Source organism: Arachis stenosperma, chromosome 8, assembly GCF_014773155.1.
Source record: "Arachis stenosperma cultivar V10309 chromosome 8, arast.V10309.gnm1.PFL2, whole genome shotgun sequence".
In the NCBI taxonomy this organism is placed as follows: Eukaryota; Viridiplantae; Streptophyta; class Magnoliopsida; order Fabales; family Fabaceae; genus Arachis; species Arachis stenosperma.
Window position 1 is genome coordinate 22,492,526 of NC_080384.1, and position 10,814 is coordinate 22,503,339.

Sequence of the window (10,814 nt, forward strand, 5' to 3'; positions counted from 1 at the left end):
AAAACCACTCAATTAAATACAATATAAACCATGAAATAGTGGTTTATCAATCATCTTGAACTATCATATGTTTTTTTTCTTTTATATTGTTTAACTAAGGTTACATATTAGGAATAAAGTTTATCTGATTCACTACACAATATCTTTATTGATCTTAACATCATGATGAAATCTTCATGAAATTCTAATTTTATCTTTACAATTCTACGTGAGAGATAGACGAGATTAATTAAAACCAATCAAGTCTCATTACTTAAGAGAAAAATTAACAGAGCAGTTCATTCTTGCTGATCATAGGCAGATGTATTATACTCTAATTTTTGGTATCTTTTACAAGATAAAATTACAATCTGCTAATTAATCATACTCAATTAGCTATCTAGCTAATCAACTCTCACGTGTTCAAAAAGTTAAAGTTATAACAAAATCAGAAAAAAGATTAGCCAACGGAGCTTGCTCCTAGTGGAACAAGTCGCATGAATCAAATCCTTAACTCTAAATAACTGCAGTTAACCCCAATTAATAGAAGATATAGACAATCACTTGTTCAGAACTCTGAACAAATAATGAAAACCAGAAGGAAATATCAATGTGGAATAACTAACTAGTGAAAGAGGAGAGGCTGCGATAGCTCAACTTGGCGCACGGTAGAGGACGATGTAATTGTTTCACGCATGATCGATGAGAAGCTCAACTTAGACAAGAGTGAGAGAACTACAGATGGCAGCTGGGTGGGTTTCTGGAATTGTGGGCAAAAGCTCGTAAAATTGGGAGTTTCTGCAAAATTGGGGGAGTTGATTAATGGTTGTAACATGATAAGGGGGAATGGACAAATTGAATTATGATAAGATCCTCACCTGGGAGGGTTCTTCCGCTGATGAATCGGGGCTCTGCTCCTGCTCGTTTGGCGTGCTACCAAAAATAACTCGTGGGTTTCTGAACAATTGGGGGGAATCAATTGCTGGAAGTACGAAATAGAGGGAACGGAAACAATGGATTGAAACTTACCTAGCGGCGTTTCTTGAAGCAGTCGCCAGGTATGTTGTGGAACGAGGGGTGGGCTTGTTTCGCGCCTCTGCTCCTACTTCTCTTCGCGCCAAGAATACATGCTACAACGAGGGGGCTTGAAGATATATACCCCAAATGAGCGGCGGTTTTCACTGCCCAGCCACTATGCAAGGGTGTTTTGCGGCTTCTGCCAGACCACCACTCACCGCTACCACTATCCTTCGAATGAGCGCCGATTTTGGCCAAGGCCACTATTTACTCGCCGCAATCCTTCACCTCTACTATAGTGTCTATCATATTAAATCATAAAAATCTCATTTCTCATTTTCTAGAATATATTTTAATTTATGGGTTAATTAGCCATTAATTAACCGGGTTTTACATTCTACCCACTTTCACATGAATTTTGCCCACAAAATTCGAATCTAGTCACCTGAAAATAGGTGAGGGTAGTCTGTCCCCATTTCTAATTCAAGTTTTTCGGTGTGCTTCTCCATTCTGACTTGATCTCCAAGTCACCTTCTCTAACGAGATTTCTTTTCCTCAGAGTTCCTTACGTTTACGTCATCAATCCTGATTGGGGTCACTTGAAACTTCACATCCTTTTATATCCTTTTTGAATTGAACTCGTTCAAATTGTTATAGCACCTCAGACATGCCATCGTCCTTGAAATAAACTCCTTTAGGTTGATAGCTCTTCTCTTACTGGTCACCCAAGTAGTCTCCAATAATACACAGCTTTCTCTTTTAAACTCCTTAGGCTCATTCCGTTAGTCTATGTAACTTTTAGGTCGGCTTGCGCTATTAGAATCTTAACTCGATTTTCGCTTAATCTTTCCTCATCATTTTGGCTATTAGTCCAGAACCTAAGATCCTCGATTCCTTTGTTCAACTCGCTTTAACATTCTTAGTAGCTCTTTATCCTCTTACTGCACTTCTCGAACTCTCGGCCTTACAACTCCTTAAAATTCGCAACCGATTCCGTTTGATACCTCTAGCTGCTGCCTTGACATTCAACTTTAGACTACAACCTTACTTAATGTTTCCTTCTCCTTAATCATTCTCCAACAACACTCAGAGTCTTCTTACTGAGGACGCTTGTTACCACTTTACGATGTTGCCTCCACGTGCATCCAAAACCCTTCGATGTTGCACCACAGCAGTTTTAAATGGTTTATTAGGTTGAAAAGTCATGAGTACTAGCACCGAGATTAACCTTTCTCTCAAGGTTTTGAAAGCCTTCGTCATATCTAGGTGCCCAACCAAAGGTACATCCTAAAGTATTAACTTAACTGCAGGTAATATGGTTGTCAAGAATTCAGGCTCCAAAATTCTGAGTAGTGCCACAGGCATATATTTTGTGTTCAAAAGTATTGCTATAGGGAATTATCATTTTAATGGTTTCATCGAGGAGTTATACATGATGAAAAATTCAGGATGAGTTAATTTCAAGAGGACGTTAGGTTCACATTGACGAACGAGTAACACGAAGGGTGTTTACAAGAATTCAAAAGAAAGTCTTGCATATGATCAAACAGAGCTATACCAAAATAATAAAATGCATAAGAAGAGGAATCAAGGTGCATCTCAAGATAAAAGCTCAAATCAAGAACCTTCGGTAGAAGGAGCAGAGCGTATAGGATCAAAGAAGTCTCAGCTGATTTTGAAGTATACGATTTGCGAATGAGAGTAACTCTACTCACAGCGAGTTTCCAGGATTCAAATATTACGTGGCTATACCAAGATAGCCTCAAGCTCATTTTGGAAGACACAAGATTCGTGTGCAAAAAAGGTAAAACTAGAAAGATGCTCAAGTCATTTAAGAAGGAGTCCAGATAAGCTTTCAATGCAGGTTTCAAAAGAAGATTAGATCGGTTCGCGCAGACTCCGTGAGCACACTCCCCTTCGCATAAAGCCTTCTGCTGTTCTCTTCCTTCTGCACTGGCATAACCGGCACTCCTCACAGGAAAATACTTAGCCGGACAGTTTTCTCTTCTAATACTCCTTTCAACTCGATCCTAGGTTCTACCGATTATAATGGTGTCTTCAGTTACGGTACGATCAAAACTGATGTGGCTTCCAGCACTAAGTCTATTGCAAACTCACTTTCTTTTCGAGATGGGGGTTCTGGTACACTTTCAGGATTGTCTCGAAAACTCTCTCGCAATAGCAATTTGGTTTCATCTTCACTCGCCTCTCAAATGATTAACAACTAAAGGTCAAATCCGTTCCATTTTTCTTCCTTGTAGTTCACCGTTACCGTATTTTAAACAACAACTTCGCACAGTCCACAATACTTCCGATCTCTTATATATAATCCAACCCGCTTTCACTGTGTCACCCTAATTTGTTTGTCTTCAAGAATTTTGTCATTTGATGTCACTATCTCACGTAACACTTTTACGCTGGTTCTAAGTTAATTACCTTAAATCCTAATTTGTCACTTCTATCTTAAGTACAAATAAATGCAATGTCACAACATTTTATAACATAATCGAAATTACATTAGCGGTTTCACGATTACCTCCACCTCATGGTGACCGACCGGCACTCTAAGTTCTCCATTGTGGATAGTTCCAGGACATATACCTATTCAGGTGATAGCTTTCGCATCTCTGACAACTTGGATCATCTGACGCAGCCACTGACCATTTTCCTTTTCTCTTGAATTCTTGGCCCCTTGGTGCGAAGTTCAGATTATGTTCCCTTCGGCGCAATTCCTGGCCATCATTTCTTTCCATAGCATCCTTCTTTAAACATTCTTCTACAACCCTACTCTTGTTTACCAAGTTTGAGAAAACTATGATCTCTATCGAACCCACTAAACTCAGTATATCGCTCCGGAGTTCTCCTTCATATTTGATGCACTTCCATTCCTCAAAGTCTCCCAGAGCACTCTGACAAATCTCGGAAAATCGACATAATTCCTCAAACTTGTTTGTATATTCGGCTACAAACATTTGACCCTGCTTCAATTGCAATAATTAAAGCTCCTTAGCTGTCCTGACCAAATTGGGGAAGTATTTTTTGTAGAATTCCAATTGAAAGGCATTCCAAGGTATGGCAACATCGTCTTGCTGCAGCAAGCGTCGTGTACCTTGCCACCAATGCTGGGCTTCACCCATTAACTGATAAGTTGCAAATTTAACAAGTTGTTTCTCAGGAACTTGTTGTGCTTGTAAAGCCTGTTCCATCGCCTGAAACCAGTTATCTGCCTCTGTGGGGTCTGTTGTCTCTCTAAAGATGGGTGGGTTTACCTTCAGGAAGGTTGCTAAGGTCATTGACCCCTTTTTTCCGCCACCACCATTCCCATTACCGGCTTGATTTCCCAATGCCGCAGCCATAGCCTGCATAGCAGCAGCCATGTTCTCTAGAGGAGTCATAAAGTTCGCGGATCATTCTTAGGTTCTGTGTTACTAGCCCTATCTCTCCCTTGATGAGCGGATAATTTGTACGCTTTTTGGCATTGTTTTTAGTATGTTTTTAGTATCTTTTAGTTAGTTTTTAGTATATTTTTATTAGTTTTTAATTAAAATTCACTTTTCTGGACTTTACTATGAGTTTGTGTGTTTTTCTGTGATTTCAGGTATTTTCTGGCTGAAATTGAGGGATCTGAGCAAAAATCTGATCCAGAGACTCAAAAGGACTGCAGATGCTGTTGGATTCTGACCTCCCTGCACTCGAAGTGGATTTTCTGGAGCTACAGAAGCCCAATTGGCGCGCTCTCAACGGCGTTGGAAAGTAGACATCCTGGGCTTTCCAGCAATATATGATAGTCCATACTTTGCCCAAGATTTGATGGCCCAAACCGGCGTTCAAAGTCACCTCAAGAAATTCCAGCGTTAAACGCCGGAACTGGCACCTAAATGGGAGTTAAACGCCCAAACTGGCATAAAAGCTGGCGTTTAACTCCAAGGAGAGTCTCTACACGAAAATGCTTCATTGCTCAGCCCAAGCACACACCAAGTGGGCCCGGAAGTGGATTTTTATGTCATTTACTCATCTTTGTACACCTTAGGCTACTAGTTATCTATAAGTAGGACCTTTTACTATTGTATCTGTAGACTTTGGTAGCCATCTTCGTTTTATGCTATCTTAGATCATTGGGAGGCTGGCCATTCGGCCATGCCTAGATCTTATGCTTATGTATTTTCAACGGTGGAGTTTCTACACACCATAGATTAAGGTGTGGAGCTCTGCTGTACCTCAAGTATTAATGCAATTACTATTGTTCTTCCATTCAATTCCGCTTGTTCTTGTTCTAAGATAACACTTGTTCTTCAACTTGATGAATGTGATGATCCGTGACACTCATCATCATTCTCACTCATGAACAAGGTGACTGACAACCACTTTTGTTCTACAAGCAACCAAGGCTTTAGTGAATGTCTCTTGGATTCCTGATTGCACGATGCATGGTTGATCGCCTGACAACCGAGTGCTCGCCTGACAAACGAGCCAACCATTCCGTGAGATCAGAGTCTTCATGGTATAGGCAAGAACTGATGGCGGCATTCAAGAGAATCCGGAAGGTCTAACCTTGTCTGTGGTATTCTGAGTAGGATTCAATGATTGAATGACTGTGACGTGCTTCAAACTCCTGAGGGCGGGGCGTTAGTGACAGACGCAAAAGAATCACTGGATTCTATTCCGGCCTGATTGAGAACCGACAGATGGATAGCCGTGCCGTGACAGGGTGCGTTGAACATTTCCAATGAGAGGATGGGAGGTAGCCACTGACAACGGTGAAACCCTTGCATAAGCTTGCCATGGAAAGGAGTAAGAAGGATTGGATGAAGACAGTAGGAAAGCAGAGAGACGGAAGGGAAGGCATCTTCATGCGCTTATCTGAAGTTCCTACCAATGAATTACATAAGTATCTCTATCTTTACCTTTTATGTTATTTTCGTTCATCACTATCATACATTTGAGTCTGCCTGACTAAGATTTACAAGATGACTATAGCTTGCTTCATAGCAACAATCTCCGTGGGATCGACCCTTACTCACGTAAGGTATTACTTGGACGACCCAGTGCACTTGCTGGTTAGTTGTGCGAAGTTGTAGTGATCACGATTTCGTGCACCAAGTTTTTGGCGCCGTTGCCGGGGATTGTTCAAGTTTTGAGCAAGCTTTTGGCAACAATGCCTGAGATTGTTCGTGTATGGACAACTGACGGTTCATCTTGTTGCTTAGATTAGGTATTTTTTTTTCGAAATTCTTGAAGATGAATTCTAGAGTTTCATGATGATTTGTTGAAATCTGGCTGGCTGAGAAGCCATGTCTAATTCCATTGGACCGAGGTTTCAACTTATCATCACAAGAGCTTGATGATCTTTATCAATCTTGCTTTTGGAGCAGTGATTTGCTAAGGCTTGGCTGGCCTTTGGCCATGTCTAGTGTTTTGGACCGAAGCTTTCTTTGAAAGCTTGGCTGGCTGTGAAGCCATGTCTAATTCCTGGACCGGAGTCTTAGACTAGCATTGCACTGATTCCTGGAATTCTCATTAAGAATTTTGATACCTTTTTCCACTTAATTTTCGAAAAACACAAAAAAATTACAAAATCATAAAAACCAAAAATATTTGATGTTTCTTGCTTAAGTCTAGTGTCTCATCTTAAGTTTGGTGTCAATTGCATGCATTCATTCATGTGTCTTAAGGATCTTCAAGTAATTCTTGATGATTTTCGTGTTCTAATTCAATTGACTTGAGTGTTTTGTGTGTCTCATATGCATTCTCATTAGTGTCAGTAGTATACAAACTGCTAAGTTTGGTGTCTTGCATGCATTGTTATTTCATTCTTGTTGCATTTTGATTATTAAAAACCCAAAAATATTTTTAATTTGTGTCTTTTCAAGTCAATGATACAGAGAATTGAAGATTCAGAACATACTGCAGAGGAATTATACAGAAAAAGCTGGGCATTCAAAATGCCCAGTGAAGAAGACAGACTGGCGTTTAAACGCCAGCCAGGGTACCTGGTTGGGCGTTTAACGCCCAAAAAGGGTGCATTTTGGGCGCTAAACGCCAGAATGTATACCATTCTGGGCGTTTAACGCCAGGATGGTGCTAGGGGGAAGATTTTGTTTTCAAATCAATTTTTTTTCAAGTTTTCAAAGTTTTTCAAAATCAAATCTTTTTCAAATCATATCTTTTCAATCAAATGTTTTCAAAATCAATTTCTTTCCTTTTTCAAAGATACTTACTAACAATTAATGATTTGATTGAACATCTCAAATTTGTTGCCTTTTCTGTTGAGAAAGGTTTAATGTTTGAATCATATCTTTTCTTGTTAGGCAAGTCACTAATTTTCAAAATCAAATCTTTTTTTTTCAAATTTGTTTTCAAATCATATCTTCTCAATCACATCTCTTTAAAACTAATCATATCTTCTTAACCTCATCTTTTTCAAAATAGTTTTCAATCAAATCTTTTTGATTTCTAATCCCAATTTCTTTTTCAAAAATCACTTGATTTCTTTCTTACTTTTATTTTCGAAAATCAATTAAGTGTTTTTCAAAATGTTTTCAAAATCTTTTTAATTGAATTTTCGAAAATCTTCTTCCTCTCCTCCCACATCCTTCTATTTATGGAGTACTACTCCTTCTTAATGCACAATTCGAACTCTATCTAATCAAGTTCGAATTCTTCTACCTTCTTTTCTTCTATTTTTCTTTTCCTCTGACACCTCAAGGAATCTCTATACTGTGACATAGAGGATTCCACATTTTCTTTTTCTCTTCTCTTTCATATGAGCAGGAGCAGAGACAAAGGCATTCTTGTTGAAGCTGACCCTGAACCTGAGAGAACCTTGAAGCGAAAGCTAAGAGAAGCCAAGGCACAACTCTCTTTAGAGGACCTGACCGAATTCTTCAAAGAAGAAGAACACATGGCAGCCGAAAACAACACCAATGCCAACAATGCAAGGAAGGTGCTGGGTGACTTTACTGCACCTACTCCCAACTTCTATGGGAGAAGCATCTCTATCCCTGCCATTGGAGCAAACAACTTTGAGCTTAAGCCTCAATTAGTTTCTCTAATGCAACAGAATTGCAAATTCCATGGACTTCCAATGGAAGATCCTCATCAGTTTTTAGCTGAGTTCTTGCAAATCTGTGACACAGTCAAGACTAATGGGGTTGCCTCTGAGGTCTACAGACTGATGCTATTCCCTTTTGCTGTAAGAGACAGAGCTAGAATATGGTTAGACTCACAACCTAAAGACAGCCTGGACTCTTGGGAAAAGCTAGTCAATGCCTTCTTGGCAAAGTTCTTTCCACCCCAAAAATGGAGTAAGCTTAGAGTGGAAGTCCAAACCTTCAGACAGAAGGATGGAGAATCCCTCTATGAAGCTTGGGAAAGATACAAACAATTAATCAGAAGATGTCCCTCAGACATGCTTTCTGAATGGAGCATCATAGGTATCTTCTATGATGGTCTCTCTGAACTATCCAAGATGTCTTTGGATAGCTCTGCTGGAGGATCTCTTCATTTGAAGAAGACGCCTACAGAGGCTCAAGAGCTAATTGAAATGGTTGCAAATAACCAATTCATGTACACTTCTGAAAGAAATCCTGTGAACAATGGGACTAGTCAGAAGAAAGGAGTTCTTGAGATTGACACTCTGAATGCCATACTGGCTCAGAACAAGATATTGACTCAACAAGTCAATTCGATTTCTCAAAGTCTGTCTGGAATGCAAAATGCACCTGGCAGTACTAAGGAAGCTTCATCTGAGGAAGAAGCTTATGATCCTGAGAACCCTTCAATGGAAGAGGTGAATTACCTAGGAGAACCCTATGGAAACACCTATAATTCTTCATGGAGAAATCACCCAAATTTCTCATGGAAGAATCAAGAGAGACCTCAACAAGGTTTCAATAACAATAATGGTGGAAGAAACAGGCTTGGCAATAACAAGCCTTTTCCATCATCTTCTCAGCAACAGACAGAGAGTTCTAAGCAGAATACCTCTGACTTAGCAACAATGGTCTCTGATCTAATCAAAACCACTCAAAGTTTCATGAATGAAACAAGGTCCTCCATCAGAAATTTGGAAGGACAAGTGGGACAGCTGAGCAAGAAAATTACTGAACTCCCTCCTAGTACTCTCCCAAGTAATACAGAAGAAAATCCAAAAGGAGAGTGCAAAGCCATAACCATGGCCGAATATGGAGAGGAAAGAGAGGAGGTGGACGCCACTGAGGAAGACCTCAATGGGCGTGCACCAACCTCCTCTGAGTTCCCCAATGAGGAACCATGGGAATCTGAGGCTCAAAATGAGACCATAGAGATTCCATTGGACTTACTTCTGCCTTTCATGAGCTCTGATGAGTATTCTTCCTCTGAAGAGGATGAGTATGTCACTGAAGAGCAAGTTGCTAAATATCTTGGAGCAATCATGAAGCTAAATAACAAGTTATTTGGGAATGAGACTTGGGAAGATGAATCTCCCTTGCTCACCAAAGAACTGGATGACTTGTCTAGGCAGAAATTACCTCAAAAGAGACAAGATCCTGGGAAGTTTTCCATACCTTGTACCATAGGCACCATGACCTTCAAGAAGGCCCTGTGTGACTTAGGGTCAAGTGTGAACCTCATGCCTCTCTCTGTAATGGAGAAGCTAGGGATCTTTGAGGTACAAGCTGCAAGAATCTCATTGGAGATGGCAGACAACTCAAGAAAACAAGCTCATGGACTTGTAGAGAATGTTTTGGTAAAAGTTGAAGACCATTACATCCCTACTGATTTCATAATCCTAGAGACTGGGAAGTGCATGGATGAAACCATCATCCTTGGCAGACCCTTCCTAGCCACAGCAAAGGCTGGTGTTGATAGAGGTGAACTAATCATTCAAGTGAATGAAGAATCCTTTGTGTTTAAGGCTCAAGGATATCCCTCTGTCACCATGGAGATGAAGCTTGAAGAGCTTCCCTCAAATCAGAGACAAATAGAGCCCCCAAAGTCAAACTCTAAGTTTGGTGTTGGGAGGCCACAACCAAACTCTAAGTTTGGTGTTGAACCCCCACATTCAAACTCTAAGTTTGGTGTTGGGAGGTTCCCACATTGCTCTGAGTATCTGTGAGGCTCAATGAGAGCCATCTGTCAAGCTACTGACATTAAAGAAGCGCTTGTTGGGAGGCAACCCAATGATTATATTTTATATATTTTCTTTTGTTATTTTATGTTTTTTGTAGGTTGATGATCATAAGAAGTCACAAAATCCATTGAAAAAGCAAAAACAAAATGAAAAACAGGAAGAAAAACAGCACACCCTGGAGGAAGAACCCACTGGCGTTTAAACGCCAGTGAGGCTAGCAGTTGGGCGTTTAACGCCCAGTCTGGCACCATTCTGGGCGTTTAACGCCAGAAAGGGGCACCAGACTGGCGTTAAACGCCAGGAAAGGGCAAGAACCTGGCGTTAAACGCCAGGAATGGGCATCAGCCCGGTGTTTAACGCCAGAAATAGCTCAAAACGTGATTTTGAGCAACTTTTGGTGCAGGGATGACTTTTCCTTGACACCACAGGATCTGTGGACCCCACAGGACCCCCACCTACCCCACCACCACCCTCTCTCTTCTTCCCCCATTCACCAATCACCTCAATACCTCTTCCCCAAAAACCCCTCACCTATCAAATCCCATCTTTCTCTTCACCACTCACATCCATCCTTCATAAATCCCCACCAACCTCACCCTTCAAATTCAAACTACTTTCCCTCCCAAACCCACCCATACATGGCCGAACTCCTTCTCCCCTCTCTCCTATAAATACCCTTCTTCACTTCTTCATTTTCACACAACCT

The 10,814-nt window shown here is 40.6% G+C and overlaps 1 protein-coding gene and 1 non-coding gene across 2 annotated transcripts; both read right to left on the bottom strand.

The window, feature by feature from the left end:
* Window positions 1-3,992: 3,992 nt before the first annotated feature.
* LOC130945607 (uncharacterized) lies at window positions 3,993-4,373 on the bottom strand. Its single transcript, XM_057874315.1, has one exon. The coding sequence runs from the start codon at window positions 4,371-4,373 to the stop codon at window positions 3,993-3,995; it is 381 nt and encodes a 126-aa protein (XP_057730298.1).
* A 3,929-nt stretch (window positions 4,374-8,302) lies between these two features.
* Window positions 8,303-8,410, bottom strand: LOC130947101 (small nucleolar RNA R71). The gene has a single exon (XR_009072512.1). It is a non-coding gene; the product is annotated as a small nucleolar RNA R71 (small nucleolar RNA).
* Between the last annotated feature and the right edge of the window lie 2,404 nt (window positions 8,411-10,814).

What these genes read in the sequence shown, in the direction of transcription:
- LOC130945607 (XM_057874315.1), bottom strand. Translation starts at nt 4,373, where the DNA reads ATGGCTGCTGCTATGCAGGCTATGGCTGCGGCATTGGGAAATCAAGCC.